The 17,331-nt window shown below is 39.2% G+C and overlaps 1 protein-coding gene across 8 annotated transcripts in view; it reads right to left on the reverse strand.

Annotated features, from left to right (window-relative positions):
- Positions 1–8,532: 8,532 nt before the first annotated feature.
- The window catches only part of CDK15 (cyclin dependent kinase 15), a 39,883-nt gene continuing 31,084 nt past the window's right edge, over positions 8,533–17,331 (reverse strand). For 2 of the 8 annotated variants that reach the window (XM_058187404.1, XM_058187378.1), the window contains 2 exons: positions 15,135–15,274; positions 8,533–14,392 (listed from right to left, as the gene is read on the reverse strand). In XM_058187404.1, coding sequence (XP_058043387.1) covers positions 14,283–14,392; positions 15,135–15,274 — 250 coding nt within the window. In that variant the 3' untranslated portion in view covers positions 8,533–14,282. The remainder of the gene's footprint in view (positions 14,393–15,134; positions 15,275–17,331) is intronic. The other 6 variants (XR_009155641.1, XR_009155640.1, XR_009155639.1 and 3 more) reach the window with 6 other exon arrangements.

The following is a 17,331-nucleotide window of genomic DNA, read 5'->3' on the forward strand; positions in this document are numbered from 1 at the left end:
GCAACCTGACTTTAGCGATAGCCCTGGACGAAGCCAGAGCTCATGAGATGTCCACCAAGGCGGCGGAGACCTTGCAAAAGCCAAACGCGCAGGGCGCCGGGACAAAGACTACACCGGTCCACAGTGAGGAAGTCCAGGCCGAATCGGAAGGTGAGGAAGAGGAAGAGGTGTTCCACACCGGGAGGCTGGAGAGAGGTGACCGGGACAAATGTGTGAGTTGTGGGGGGCAATACCAACGGCAAAACTGCAGATTCAAGGACGCGGTTTGTCGGTGGTGTGAAAAAAAAGGACACATAGCTTGGGCCTGCCAAGCCCCCCAACCTTCCCGCCAAAAATTCAAACCGACCAATCAGAGCGCGGGAGCAGCAAAGCGGCCCGGGATTGGTCCATTTAAAAAGGGCGCGAAGTTAAACCAGACCACTGTGAGAGTGGGCCACGCATCGACACGACTAGAGAAGAAAATATTTACCCAAGTCTACATTGAAGGGGTGCAATGCCCCATGGAAGTAGACACTGGGTCGTCAATCACAATTATGTCCTGGGACACCATCATGAGAGACTTGCCAGCGATCGCTAAACGTCAGCTACAAACCCAGAAGCTGAGAGTGCAGGACTACCAGGGGAATCGGATCCCTGTTCGAGGAGCCACATCCGTCCAAGTCAAATATGGACAATTCAAAAAGACCCTGCCGATCACCATAGTAAACGGAACTCTACCGAGTTTGCTAGGGCTGGACTGGTTCCGAGCTTTGGGCATGGGAGTGACCGGGGTCCACAGGAGCGACGTCATCCTCAGAGACGAACTACTGAAGGAGTTCGAGGACGTATTCAAGGATTGCCTGGGCAAGTACGTGGGGACCCCTATTTCTTTCAACCTTGACCCCCAAGTCGCCCCCATCCGGTTAAAGGCTAGGAGGGTTCCATTCGCCCTAAAGCTTAAAATTGACCGAGAATTGGACAAGCTAGTAAGCCAGGGAATACTAGTCCCCGTCGATCATGCAAAATGGGAGACACCCATAGTAACCCCAGTCAAACTGCACGGTTCGGTCCGGATTTGCGCTGACTACAAAGCAACGCTTAACAAAGCATTGCAGAAAAGTGCATACCCCGTTCCAGTGGTGCAACATTTGCTACACTCATTAGGGCAAGGGCAGGTCTTCGCCAAACTCGATTTGGCCCAAGCCTACCAGCAGCTACCTGTAATAGCAGCACAGCTGAGGCGCAGACAATTGTCACGCACCGCGGGGCTTTCAAATGTACGCGACTCCAGTTCGGAGTTAGCGTGGCCCCAGGGCTCTTCCAGAACCTAATGGAGCGATTATTACAGGGCCTGCCAGGAGTGGTACCATACTTCGACGATGTATTGGTATCAGCTGAAAACTTAGAGGAACTCGGGGTAAAACTAAGGAAGGTGTTGGGCATTTTTAGGTCTGCGGGGCTTAAAGTTAAGCTCAACAACTGCCACATTGGGGTGAAATCTGTAGAATTCCTAGGATACCGAATAGACAGGGAAGGGATCCACCCCATGGAGAGCAAGGTACGGGCCATTAGAAAGGCCCCAGCCCCCAAAAATAAAACAGAATTACAGGCATTCTTGGGGCTTGTTAATTTTTATGCGGTATTCTTGAAGAATAAAGCAACAGTAGCCGAGCCGCTACATAAGTTGCTAGCAAAGAAAGCTGTGTGGTCCTGGGGCAGAGAAGAGGCTAGGGCATTTGAGGGGGTAAAAAACCTTTTGTCCAGCGATAGCCTCCTCATCCAGTACAATGGCACGTTGCCACTAGTGCTAGTTTGCGATGCTTCACCATATGGGGTGGGGGCGGTGCTCAGCCATAGGTTACCGAATGGAACAGAAGCCCCTATAGCGTATTATTCCCGGACGATGTCCTCTGCGGAAAGGAACTACAGCCAGTTAGATAGGGAAGCATTGGCCATAGTCTCCGGGGTTAAGAAATTCCACAAATACTTGTTTGGGCGAGATTTCGAGATAGTCATGGACCACAGACCCCTTCTAGGGCTTTTAGCGGGTGACCGCCCAACACCCGTGGCACTTTCTCCCAGGCTGACTCGATGGACTATTTTCCTAGCGGCATACTCCTACAAATTGCTCCACCGCCCAGGAAAAGACTTAGGGCATGCGGATGCTCTGAGCAGATGCCCTTTACCAGAGACAATTGAAGATCCCACCCCGGGGACACCTGTCTTACTAATTGACTCTTTGGACTCTGGCCCAGTCACATCCAAGCAGGTGGCTAGGGCATCTTATAGAGACATTACAATACGGACTGTAATCGGTTGGGTGCAAAGGGGTTGGCCCGCTGCGCCGGGCGAGCGTTTCAAAGACTTTGTGAAAAAACAATCAGAACTGTCTGTTCAAGGGGGGTGTCTGTTATGGGGGGATAGGGAGTTATCCCAGAAAAATTACGCGAAAATGTGTTGGAACTGTTGCATGTGGGCCACCCAGGGATTGTGCGGATGAAGAGTTTAGCGAGGAGTTATGTATGGTGGCCCTTAATGGATAAGGACATCAGCGACAGGGTAGGGAAATGCCAATCCTGCCAAGAGTCGAGGTCGCTACCCCCTACAGCCCCAGTTAGAGAGTGGGAGAAACCCCAGGGGCCTTGGTCCAGGATTCACATAGATTTTGCGGGGCCGTTCCATGGGCAGACCTTTTTAATTGTAGTAGATGCCTACTCAAAATGGTTAGAAATAATCCTCATGAAAAGCACAACGGCCGAAGCAGTAATCACAGTCCTAAGGCATCTATTCGTAACACACAGCCTGCCCGACACCCTAGTCTCTGACAACGGCCCGCAATTCACGGCAAACCAGTTTGAGGGGTATTTAGCGGGAGAGGGCATCAGACATGTCCTCTCGGCGCCTTTCCACCCGGCGACGAACGGACTTGCAGAACATTTCGTTCGGAGCACCAAGGAAGCGCTATCTAGGATAAGTCCAGGCGACTGGCAAACGAAAATAGACACTTTCCTGGCCGTCAACATAGGACCCCTGGCCGCAGCCCAGCGGAACTCTTAATGGGCAGGAAACTCAGGTGCCTGCTAGACCGACTAAACCCAACTTATACCCCAGACGGGTACAAGGGTATTCAAGGAAAAACCAGGGAAATGAAGGTGGGTGACCCAGTATGGGCACACAACTATAGTGAGGGCCCAACATGGTTAAAGGGGGAAATTCTGGGCATAACCAGACCCAAATCATACGTAGTAGACATGGAGGACGGCCGGGTATGGAAACGCCACATAGACCAGTTAAGAAAACGTATACCAAACAACCTAGAAACCAAACAACCAGACCCTGACTACCAATTGTTTGAATCTGCAGCTGACTCAAACCCGAGGCGAGCGGAGGACTTATCTGATTCCGATGAAGTCCAGCGACGCCAACCGGTTCCTCCTGAAGGCAACAGGAACGACTCAGCCAATAATCCAGGGCCGGACGGCCTAGAGGAGGAGCTGGGAGGAACAAACAGTCCCTCCGACCAGCTCGACTCTCTCCCAGAGAATGAACTGCGCAGGTCAGAAAGAGTTAGGAGATGCCCTGTCTACCTGCGTGACTACGTAGAGAAATAGCATGTAAATATTATGTAAATAGAGGTACAAAGCGTTCTGGGAGGGAAGGAGTGTAATGTATTTTGAACTTTGAGAGGGAATTTTGGGCGGGAAAATTGCACGTTGCTGATTGGTTGAAGCCTCAACCAAAAGAGTATTTAAAGAGGGGTTTTTGCCGGTTGTGTTCGCTGGGGTCACAATAAACTAAAGAGCTGTTGTCACTCACTGGTCTCCTGCCTCTTCATTGCCTGAACTTAACAAAAGTAGTCTTCCAGAAATCAAGATTGCAATCTGATGCTACAGAGTGTCAGGATGAGAGAGATCCCACAACTTTGAGGTGAAAGAGAAAAAGCAGTAAGCAGATCTTCTGACAGGTGTTCAAAAATTTCATTTCACAGCAGAGGTGGGTTTCAGTAGGTTCTGACCAGTTCTGGAGAACCAGTAGTGGAAATTTTGAGTAGTTCAGAGAACCGGTAGTAAAAATTCTGACTGACCCCACCCCCCATCTATTCTCTGCCTCCCAAGTCCCAGCTGATCTGGAGGAAATGGGGATTTTGCAGTAACCTTCCCCTGGATTGGGGAGGGAATGGAGATTTTACAGTATTCTTCCCCTGCCACGTCCACTAAGCCACGCCCACAGAACTGGTAGTAAAAAAATTTGAAACCCACCACTGTTTCACAGCATTATTTGAGGGTTGTGTATCCTGATTGGAAGGCTGGAATCCACCTTAGGAGTCAGGACCCAAACCTTAAGTAAACAAATCCATGCCAGTCAAGATGAGATACCCCAAACCAAACATTTTGCTATGGTCTGAATTCATAAAGCAAACTATGTTCTTCTTTGTACGGGTGACTTTTAAAATTGCAGCTGATGTAGAGTGGGCGGCTTTTGTTTGTTTGTTTTAGAAAATATTCACAAAGCTGAATAAAATGAATTTAATTAAGATGTATTCAAACATCTTATTTTGAGTCAGGGACATTTCTAAACTGAAAACATAAATAAGTACATGAAACTTTTTTTGTCTTCTGTTGAATTTATTATATATAACTCTTAAGAAATTGAGAAGCCCTGAGAACTGCCCAATTCAAATAGGTTCAAGAATCAAGATTCAAACCAGCTGTGTGGTATATGCAAATTCCATTTGATAATGAATATGGATCAGGTCCTTCTCTGAACTGATTACAGATTTCCGAAAACATACTGTTGTATGGTCACTTACTGGCTTTTATTGATTTGCAGGTCATGTTCATGTTACATAAAGGATATTGATATGTCTTATTATACATAATTTTCCAGTTTTTAGCTACAACAAATTCACAGCAGAAGCTGGTGGAATTTCGTATTTATCAATATGAATAGACTGTAGTAAAATTATTTTAATTAAAGTTTTAGTCCCTAAAATCAAACAGAAGCAGAGAATGCTCCAATTAAGATATGAATATATCAGGGTACCTTCTACCTGAATAATTTTTAAAGTGAAGCATCCTATCTGTTTACCTCATGAAATGCTGAATATAAGCCCTGTCCATTAATAGATTTCCTTCCACTGTGTATGTAGAATTGGCCAGGGCCTTTTCTGCATGTGTGGCACTAGTGCTAGTTACTAGTAGAGAGAGGATATTATGCAAATATATAAATATAATATATAAATATAAATGTTCGTTGCTCTCAACTAACATCTCAATAAATAGTAAACAATGGGTTAGTTAAAAGGTTAGTTAAATAGCTAAAAGAAGACAGAGGCAGACATGTTTTCTGCTTTCTAAACTGCTTTCTGCAGGGGCTTTTGAATGTTTTATTGATATTGGAGGCAGTTTGATCATTTTCAACACTTATTTGTTTCGTCAAATAATTGTGTATTTATTATTGTTGATTTATAACATTGTGCTGCAAGCTGCTTTGGGGATCTTTGTCAGAACAGCAGTAACTGTATGAAGAGAACAATTGCAACAGGAAGGTCGAAGTATGACAGAAGAGAATGGAGGAGAAAACAACATTTTTATCTTCATTGTATGATTTTTTTTTCTTTTGATGATTCTTTCACCCGTTCTTCTTCATTGGAACTCAGTCATTTCACAGGCACAAAGTGTTTGAATCTTGTGGATTCAAAATCTCCATAATCCTTTTTTCTTGGTATCTGTAATAATCCTGGAACTCTGACTTCGGAGGCCTGGTATTAGCAGTGTCACCTGGAGTTGGGAAATTACCTCGAATATCAGATCTCATCCTTTACATGCTTTTCCCCATTTGCAGCAAATAATGGCACAAACACATGCCTGATCATTTCTATTATGTCCCGTTATCTTGCCTTCACCTTTTCACTGTCCCATAGTTGAGATAGCCTTAAATTGTACTTAGTTGATATTAACTGTACTAGATTACAAGTGACCTGTTGGGTCAATGTTTCAGAGACATTTCCTTACTCAAACAGAGAAACAGAATGATCAAAGACGGGCAAAAAAAGCAATGGAAGCAGGAACTATTTCTGACATCCTGACGACTTGGAGCTCTAGGCAGGATGAGTTTTAGTTTTCTACCCACTTAGGAAGGTGAGGAGCACTTAGTAGTGGAGAATGGAGCTCTCAATCTTTAGAATTCCATTTATTAGAATGAAAGAATTGATTTCTTTGTGTTCTTTTGATAGTTCACTGGACTGGAACTTAATTAAAAAGAAAGAATTGAACAAGATAGTACTGTAAAATCAAAGCTGTATTTTTTTAAAGTCACTTATGTGGACTTCTTTCTACCTGCTATCAGTTTAATTGGCTTAAAAGTTTTGATGAAACAAGCCAAGCATCAAAGGGAATCCCTGATTATTTTACTTTAGTATTTGTGGGATAATTATCAGATATATATTTATGTGCTGAATATAATTTTAAATTTAACACACTGGAATTCAATGTTAAAGTATTTCTTTTAAACAGAAATGCTCTATTTTGCTACATTCAGGAGAGAGTGAGGGAAAGAGACATATAAAGCTAATTATTTTTTTACATATTTTCTCAGATGAAGCTTTATACTCATCACCCAAAACCACTCCAAAAATTCAAAGGTATTACAAAAAATTGAAAACTGGCTGACTTGAAGTATCTCAAAGAGGCTCACTTGCCATCAAAACATGTGTTCATTGGTTTCAGAGAATGTCTATGGAGATTTCAGTCATCCAGATCATGATTGTCTCAAAGCTGCTTTTTCAAATGGCAATTGGACTATGTTTTTTCCTTGAGAAGTGAAATGCCTTCCTTTCAGAGAATGAGAGATTTTTACAAAATTCTGTTTACTTGTAAACCTTATTACTCTTATGTAGCATTACATGAAAGCATATATAGTACTGATACTGCTACAGTATTAAGTTGTTAATTCATAGTGTTCCTATGGTCAAAAGGAATGACTTAATCCAGCATCATGTATAAATTATAGCATGTCATCCTAGGATCAGACCATTTTGTTAAGCAAACATTTACATTTTCTGCTAAAAATAGGTATTGTCACACCTTACAACATTCACAAGGAATCCAGATATAGAAATAAAACTTTCTTTAGAAGAATAAGAGCATCTTGTATATTTTATATGCCATGCCAGGGAGGGCTACTCTCTGGTTCCTCAGCATTGGAACAGATGATCTCCTCCTCCTCCTCGATGTACTCTACTGGTTAATAGTTGTTGAGGGTTTTTTAAAGTGTAATGTTGCACTTTATCCAACAATGGCCCACCAAAACCAATGAATTAAGCCCAGTCCTAGAAGCTCATACTCCATTTAGCCCTGACATCTCCAGTGGGCGCCTTTTCAATTTCTGCCCAGGCTGAATGAAGCATTTTTTCCTTGATTTCCCAATCTTTCCAAAGCTTCCTTTCTTTCATCATCATCATCATCATTTTGCTTTTATGAAGCTGAACCATCAGTTGTTCTTTGTTACAAGTTTCCATGAATCTACAAAGGAATGCAGGAATGAAAGAACAGCCTGTTTGCTGTTGCTTGGACTAAAGTTAGCGTCAGAACAACAATGATGCTATAAGTGGAAAGTGGAAAAAGAAATGGTCTGCTTTAGGGTCAAAGGAGATCTGTGGGAAGTTGGTGGGGGAGTGAAGGCATCTACTGTATGTACGCATATATCAGGGAAAGCAATAGAATGACATAGAGACTAATGAGAAGGAAACAATTCATAAGTATGTTAAACTCCTGGCAACTGCCTGGACAAGTGCCTACAGTTTTCTTGGCAAGGTTATTTGGAAGTGGTCTTCTTCCAAGATCTAAGACAGAGCAAGCCTGACCCAAAGACTTCCAGCTGGCTTCATGACTGTGAGTTCTGGTGGGACCAGAGTTCACAATCTTCCAATTTCTAGCCTGCTGCCTTAACTCCTGGAGCAAGCTGACTTTATTAAAAGATAAAACAACTTCAAACTGATAAGCATAGCATTTTTAAAAAGGGCAATCAAAAGCCTGGAAATTCACTCATGATATAAACAGAACATCTCCCAAAACATTGGCCATGTTGCTTGATAATTGTCTCCTTCCAGATTTGTATATTCATTCTTTTAGCAAGGCCCATGCTCCAAAAGTCAGCAATTCTTGATAGATTCCAAATACAAGGATATTGCCAAGAAGAAAAGCTATGCCTTTAATATGTTGTAAATGACTCAGAGATATTCTAACAGTCCTGCTACTCTCAGTCATAAAAGCCAGCATTTTACTATACTGTACTGTACTGTACTGTCCACTGTATAAAACAGCAGTTAATCATTCTATAATCTAAAAGCTAGCTCCATAGCTCATCATTGGTGATGTTTCTATGATTACATTGCTTTTGCAATAATATTTCTAATGGCTCATCCATAGTTCTCAATCTGCACAGTATCAATGATGTGCCTCAAATGATTCAGATTTCCAAAGGTATAACTCCCCTCCACCACTGCATTGCATACAAAGGCTGGTGCCTTATGACAGCCTTTTCTGGAGGACAGATTTTATTTTATTTATTTATTTATATATTTTGTCACACATTATATATAAGCATAAGCATGAAATAATTATACAATATATAAGCATATATATGAGTATGAGTATGTAATAACTATATTAATTGGATATAACGAAACAATAGGACAGGAACGGTAGGCCCATTTGTGCTCTTATGCACGCCCCTTACGGACTTCTTAGGAATGGGGTGAGGTCAATAGTAGACAGTTTTTGGTTGAAGCTTTGGGGATTTCGGGAAGAGACCACAGAGTCAGGTAGTGTATTCCAAGCATTAACAACTCAGTTACTGAAGTCATATTTTCTGCAATCAAGATTGGAGCAGTTAACATTAAGCTTAAATCTATTGTGTGCTCGTGTATTGTTGCAATTGAAGCTGAAGTAGTCTTCGACAGGAAGGACATTGTAATAGATGATTCTATGAGTTAAACTCAGGTCATTTCGAAGGCGGCGTAGTTCTAAATTTTCTAAACCCAGGATTTCAAGTCTGGTGGGATAAGGTATTTTGTTGTATTCAGAGGAGTGGAGAACTCTTCTTGTAAAATATTTCTGGACACGTTCAATTGTATTGATGTCAGAAATGTGGTATGGGTTCCAAACAGTCGAGCTGTTTTTCCAATATGTAAGACTGAGCATTTGCTGGTTGAGATTTGGAGTTGCCAAATTGTAGACCATTCAGATAAAAAGTCTAGGTCTTTTTGGAGGATAGCTGTATTGCTGGTGGTGTTAAATAGCTTGACATCGTCAGCAAAGAGAACACAGTTACTTGTAATATGGTCACAAGAGATCATTAATGTATAATATGAAGAGTGTTGGTCCAAGAACGCTGCCTTGGGAACGCCACTTTTAACAGGAACAGGATTTGATAGAGCATTGCCAATTTTGACCACTTGTTGTCTGTTTGATAGAAAAGATGTTATCCAATTGTGGAGGGGTCCTGAGATGCCGATGTATGTTGGAATACCAAGAGAGAGTTGGGAACAGGTTCCAGACAATTAACAGTGAAGAACCAGAGAGAAAATGAGATATTGTACAACAAAGTTAGTGTTCTAAGAAGCCCATGCCATTCATCTTATCAATCTTCTCATCTATTTCTGAATATCTGTTATCTTTGAATAGGTAAGGTTTCTTTTGGGCTTGAAATTCTGTCCCAAACAATTAAATCAATCCCAAATATGCTATTATTCTTCAACAAATGTCATCTTATGAAAGCGATAGGAAAATTTTGAGAACTTTTGACACATAGCAAAAGTCATTCAGCAGTACAAACCACCCATGGGCGGAGCCAGAGCTTAAAATTAATGCATCCGCAATAAAACATGAGCTGAGTCAGAGACAAAAGTGGGAAAATATTAGGTATCAGAGAGTTATACATCTTTTAAAAGTATCCCATTCTATTTCTCTAGCATCCAAAGTACTATAGATAAATAATACATTTTAAAGATTAAGAGCAATTTAAGTCAGCTGATAGTTTGTGAAATAGAAGGTGTAACTACATTTATGAGTAAAACCTTATCTTCTGTGCTTTTTCTCTTTGAATTCATTTAAAATATCAAATATTGGCACAAAAATCCAGAAGGGACTACAACTGTTTATGTTCACCTCCTCTATTTGTGGGCTGTCAAAATACAAACATTTCTTAAGGATGAAATTGCAAGCTCCTGGGGAGGGGAGGAAATACAGTTTCTGTAAAATAAAACTGCTGCAGATTTTAGAACAGGATGAAAAATATCTTGCCAGAAGACTTCGATGTAGATGTTAATTTTCTCAATCCTGTATCAACAAATCTGTGGCCAAAACAGAAAAATGCATCAACCAATTTTATTTGAGCTAGGAAGTGGTTGGGAAGAAAAGCCATGGAAGCTGATGCTATTGTCATCATCACTGTCATGGCTTTATTTATCGTCATAGAGACCAAAAAAAAAAAAAAGGAAATCAAATACTGTAATATATATTTTTTTAAAGGCTGCCTATCAAAAAGGAGTTTCATAAAAGAAACAGAATGCCAAATTCAAATAAGTAGTTTTTTGAAAAATATTGCAACTGAAAAGAAAGTTGACTACTTTCAAAGGATGTTCCTCAAACATCTAATTGTGACCTCATGCCTTCCATTATGACAGCTATCCCAGCAACTGAACACTTCCAACACTTGTTTTCGAAAGAAAGAGGGAAACATGTAAGCAAATCTTCTCAGTAATTTCAGCATTTATTTAACAATGCTCACCTTTATCTCTCCCAAAATACTGCTTTCAATTAACAGAAATATTTCAGCAGGAATCTGTGGAACTCCCAATACAGCTTTGTAATAGCAAAGGAAGAATATATATATATATTAACAGAATTAACAGAAATATTTCAGCAGGAATCTGTGGAACTCCCAATACAGCTTTGTAATAGCAAAGGAAGAATATATATATATATATATATATACCCAGTGGTGGGATTCAAATAATTTAACAACCAGTTCTCTCCCCTAATTATTTCTTCCAATAACCAGTTCACCAAACTGCTCAGAAAATTAACAAGCGGTTCTCCCGAAGTGGTGCGAACTGGCTGAATCCCACCACTGTATATACCTTTATATTCTCTGGTTCAACGTGCAGAAGGAATTGAATGTTCAGAGGTTTTCCCAGGTCTGAGCAGACTCACACAGGGAAAAATATTTTTTTTCAATTTCTACCCTCAAAACATAAATGGAACATATATTTTATGTTCAAATTTATAAATTTGAGGGTAGAAGTTGAACATAAATTGTTTCAACTTCTACCCTCAAAACAATGCAATAGGGCACTGCATACCAGAACAACTAGACACAGGGAGTTTTTCCCAAATGCCATCACTCTGCTAAACAACTAATTCGCATAACACTGTCACATTATTTACTAAGACTGTTACTATTATTATTCTCATCCTTCCTATTACCTATCTCCTTCCACTTATGACTATAACCTTGTTGCCTGTAAATCTCTACGATTTATATTGTTTTATTTGTTTCCTAGTATGATTTGATTGCTTATTAGTAAACTATGTTTATCACTAAGTGTTGTACCTTATGATTCATGATGAATGTATTTTTTTTCCTCTTATGTACACTGAAAGCATATGCACCAAAGACTAATTCCTATCACACTTGGCCAATAAAGAATTCTATTCTATTGTATTCTAAAAAGGTTTAAAATAAAGGATACAATTTCTTTCCTTCTTATGCTGTTTTCCTCACTTAAATTATAATTATTTATGTTATACAAAGTATTTTATATAAACAATAAACAGTATCATAAAAATATCTGTAGGTCTTCAACATATAGACTAGAAGATTGAAAACTGTATTTTAATCTTCATCTTTTAATCACAAATTTCTGCAGGTTGTCGAACCTACGAAAAGTGTTGTTGAAGAGGCATTTCAAGGTGGAACCATGGGAAGAAAGAAGCAGCAAGGAAAAGAAAGATTCTACACCTTATCCAAAGATTTGCCAATTGGCAATCCTTGGCAAGAAGACTAACACCTACCCAGGAGAAGAGAGCAGCACCCTGTGTCTTCCTATCTGCATTGGGAAGAATGCTATCTTAGTATTGGATGGGTCTGTCCCTCCAGAAAGCAAATATCGCAAATAATTGGGTAGGTTTTAGATCATAGTTGAGAGCAATACATGGAGCTACTGAAGGAATGACATAGGGGGGAGAGAGAGATCTCTCTTCATGCTATACAGTCTTCGAGAGGGAAATGCATTGCCTCATTGATAATTCAGTTGGGAGGTAAGCAACAGACTCAGAGACACCTGAAATTTTATTAATGTTAAGATCCTTCAGAGGACTACACCCTAAAACAGGAGTCCCAAATCATTACAATATTGAAGAACAATGGAAGTCTGGATGAAGAACAAGAACAGAACAGCTGGACTTCTAAATGTCTTATGGCAATGCATTGTGAAAGATCAATGTATCACCTTTGAATGCAAATTTTGGAGACAAATGTCTACATGTTTAAGCAAAAAATGTAAATATTAACTGCTGCTAATCTCAGAGACAGAGTGTACTTTTGGAAATGAAATAAGGTATCCCACAAATTAGGTAACTTTTTACTTGTTGGGAAATCATTTACAAATTTGCAAATTAAATGAAAAAAAAAGTTAAAAAAGAAACAGGCTAACTCAAACTGAGGAAGTTCTATATTCACAGATGGGAAGCAGTGTTGAATATTAGTTTCAGTAAGAAAATAAAGGGAATTAAAATTCTTAAAGAGTAGGAATAGCTAGTTCAACTTGCATGTAATATTATTTAAGTTTTGCACATTTAGACCAAGTCACAACAAAAAATCAAATATTGTTTGACATAAGCATTTTTTTAAAAATCCTCAATTTCTCCAACTAAATATGCACAAACATATCAGGAAAGGATGTATACAATTGCTTATACTAGTGAAAATAATATATAAAAATATGTACTGTTTGTGACAAACGTACTGCAAAATGTATGTATAACAAAGTTGTAAACAATACAGTTATGTAGTTATATTAAAGAGGAATCTGTATGATTTTTGTATGGTTTTTTTAAACTTATCAAATTAATGTGAAAATGTGGTGCATCAAACTTGACACCGGACAAAATGGAAACTGAAATTTTTGAACTCCCCAATTTGTGTCTGAAAGGATTAAACATATTGCTCTAATAGTTGTGAATTAATACAATATTTTCTTTCTGTCCCACAAAAATGAAAAAGGTTTATGCTTCAAACTTTTTTTAAAAACACCATGCACTTATGGAACATACTGTACCAAGCGAATCTGGGAATCAAGAGATTTAGTTCCATGGCTTCTACAAACAATGGATCTCCTATGAAATTGGGTAAAATCATTTGAACCTTAAATATTACAATACGTCTTGTATTTGAAGGCTCTTCAGCCTTCAAATACTACTGAATCAAATCACCCCTGCAACTCTCTCCTTGCTTTCCAAGAATTGGCGAGTACGGTCTTGGAAATATAATGTGTGAGAGTCATGTTTGGGTGTCTGGAAAAGTATTTCCCTCTACAAAGATAAACCGGCACCTGCATAAGGCTAGGTTACTACTGAATTTTCTGCTACTGATGCTATGGGGCAGTAAGGTAGGAGTTATAGGACTATACCGTAGACAGAAGATTCATGAATGAGGCAATTTAGAAGCAAAGAATTCAGCTAAATGTTAAATCAGCTACCCACAATGCATATTTTAAAAGGCTCCATTAATGTGGAACTGTAAAGGAATAACTCCATTAACAATGGCAGAAGGTCAGCGTAGGATAGTAGTTCTAGACAATTACCCTGTTTCCCCCAAAATAAGACATCCCCTGATAATAAGCCCAATCGGGCTTTTGAGTGCATGGCAATAAGGCCAAAGGCTTATTTCAGGGTTAAAAAAAAATATAAGACAGGCTCTTATTTTCGGGGAAATGCGGTAGAGTCAAACTGATGAAAATAAAACATGCTATGGTACACTGTGTTCCACTCCGCATATTTGGAAAATTTGATATTAAGAGTTGCATTTCCTCTTGGAATTGCAGAAAGAAAAGTTTTGTTTTTGTACTATATCCACATCTCTTCCTCTGCCACCCATCGCTAATCCAATCACTGGGCATATAAGGATTCGTAAAATATGTACATAGTTTATCCCCATTTGTCTTAGCTAGTGATAATAAACAATATGGTTTTATTTGTCTGCCTCTTTTCTCTCTTGGAAAAAAAAGTCCTTCATTTCTTTCACCAAAACTTGCTTGAACTATTTTCCTGATGGCCCTTCTGAGACGAAAAAAAGAGATCACACATTTCTTGTTTGAGCATCACTCCAGGTACTGTGAAGATGGACTGTGCTATGAAGGAAGGAAAAAAAAAACAAAGGTAAGGATACACTGAGGCAAATTTACATGGGACAGTAGCCATCTGCTGCCTTGGAAGACAAGTGCTCTGCCCTTTGGCAGGGAAGAATTTCTTAGTGAGTGCCTTGCCTGCTGCTTGAAAAACCTTCAGTAAAAGCCACCAACATTTCCTCAAGACCTATTGGCTCAATAGTTTCTCAGGTAATATCACAAGAAATGATCGTGGTCTTACTCATTTGCCTTCTGGGAAGTGAATGCTTTATATCTGATTGCAAAATGCTTTAAAGCAGGAGTCTCCAACCTTGGCAACTTTAAGACTTGTGGACTTCAACTCCCAGAGTTCCTCAGCCAGCAAAATCCACAAGTCTTAAAGTTGTCAAGGTTGGAGACCCCTGCTTTAAACATTCCAGAATTACCCAGACCCTTAAAATATTGTCTATTCTTGATCTAATGGCTGAAGAATGTGGTTCTTATAGCCTTTCATGGTTTCTTTCACTGGAGTTTTCTGGCGTGTATTTTTAGTAAACAAGGCATGCCCAAGCTGCATATGCTTGTTTGTGCTTATCTATTTTGATGCTTTTTTTCTCTTTAAAATCTGTTTTATTTGCTGACTACAGGCTGTAATAAAGTTGACCTCACTTATGCATGACTGTGTTTACCTTCCACCAAAAGGTATTGGAATAAATACGATCGTTCTGATATCCTGAGAGTGGATAGGGAACAGGGATTGACATACTATTAGAAAGCTGGCTCAGTTCAGAGGGCAGGGGATTGAAGAACTGATGAAAAAGTGCCTGTTGTGCAGAAATCCTATTTTGTGGATGTACTTTTAGCATTCTTCCTGCCAAGTCTTCAGCCTCAGGCACCTTGATCAGCCTAGAAGACAAAAACAGAGGAAAACTAAATTCTACAAATTCAAACTCTGCTGTTAGCTTTCGAAAAATATTAATTTAATATGTAAGCCAGAATCAGAAGAATCCAAAGAATAAGATAGGAAAGAGAGAAAGAAAAAGAAAAGTTACCCTTACATTAGTAAGGTAAAAGGTAAAGGTTCCCCTCGCATATACGTGCTAGTCGTTGCCAACTCTAGGGGGCGGTGCTCATCTCCGTTTCAAAGCTGAAGAGCCAGCGCTGTCTGAAGACGTCTCCATGGTCATGTGGCCAGCATAACTCAATGCCAAAGGCGCATGGAATGCTGTTACCTTCCCACCAGAGGTGGTCCCTATTTTTTCTACTTGCATTTTTATGTGCTTTCGAAACTGCTAGGTTGGCAGAAGCTGGGACAAGTCACGGGAGCTCACCCCGTTACCCAGCAGCACTAGGGATTTGAACCGCCAAGCTGCCGACCTTTCGATCGACAAGCTCAACGTCCTAGCCCCTGAGCCACCGCATCCCATCTTACATTAGTATAAGTATTCAATTAAATATATATGGATAAATCAAGAAATTTCTAAATTCTTTTAAATTCAAAAGTAATAAATATAACTAGTATGTTAGATACATATCTAGATTTTGTCTCAGTTGAATTTATTTTCAAAATCATCAGTCTGGAAAAGAAATTTGTAAGACCAAAAGCAAAGTAGTGCAATCCATGTTGCTGTTTCATTTAAAATTTGCATGGTTGAATGAGATTAGTTTGACATATCTGGTTTTTTTAAAAAAATGAGTTAATAAAATGTTCAGTTTTATCCACAGAAATGCATACAGGTGGTTAAATAGCTTGGATAAAACTGAATTGATGGTTTTGGGATTTATTGATTTTAAAAGGTATGCTTATGAGAAGACGGAAACCATGATATGTAATTTAGGAGGATGCAGATTGTAATTACTATGTTTATAAATGCTACAAAGAAGATTGGAAACCTCTTCCTTAAATATATTTCTTTTTTCTCTTTATTTCTCTTTTTCTCAACTTTTTTCTTTTATTCTTTCACATCTCCTTTCTTCTACTTTTCCTTTTATGTTTCTGTAGTTTTCAAATCTTATGTTAAAGCTCATTTTAATAAAAAAACTGTATATTAAAATGGCACATCCCTTCAAATTCATCACAAAAGGTAAATCACAGAACCTTCATTGCACCATTAAAATAAAAAAGTAAAGTTTTTAAATCACTATGCCAATCATTGTTAATTAATCAGGAAGAAAGTTCTCCAGAAGTTCACTTGACCAGTAATTACAATGTCTCATTTTGTAAACATACCTGCACAGAAATTCTTATCATTTTAGTAGCCACTAAGAAATATTGTAGTTATTTATTGATTTAAAACAGTTCCTAGGTTCCTTTAAGAGTCAAGGTTTTTAAGGATATAGATATAGGTAATGTATCTATATGTGGCAAAGCCTAATGTCAAATATCTTGGCATCTAGGAAATGAACTAGAAGGAAGGGAGGAACAGTATAGTAAAAGGAATTTATATTTAATAGTACATGTGTTAACAGCGACCAGAATCATGTTTGCACAACACTGGAAGGGCAAGGAGATCCCTACAGAAGAAACTGTCATTTCATAATGTAACACAGCGGCTCAGTGGCTAAGACGCTGAGCTTGTTGATCAGAAAGGTTGGCAGTTCAGCGGTTCGAATCCCTAGTGCCGCCTAAAGGGATGAGCTCCTGTTACTTGCCCCAGCTTTTGCCAAGCTAATGTCAAATATCTTGGTATCTAAGAAGTGAACTAGAAGGAAGGGAGGAAAAATACAGTAAAAGGAATGTATATTTAATAGTATATGTGTTAACAGCAGCCAGAATCATGTTTGCACAACACTGGAAGGGCAAGGAGATCCCTAAAGAAGAAAAGATAATAACAAAAATCTTAGAACGTGCAGAAATGAATAAACTAACACTTGAAAGTAAAGAAAAGGAAGACACTGAATATTTTGAGATATGGGATCTGTTCTATTATGGTTAAATAAGAGAAACAGAAGTTAGAACTTCT

Source organism: Ahaetulla prasina, chromosome 1 (genome assembly GCF_028640845.1).
Source record: "Ahaetulla prasina isolate Xishuangbanna chromosome 1, ASM2864084v1, whole genome shotgun sequence".
In the NCBI taxonomy this organism is placed as follows: domain Eukaryota; kingdom Metazoa; phylum Chordata; class Lepidosauria; order Squamata; family Colubridae; genus Ahaetulla; species Ahaetulla prasina.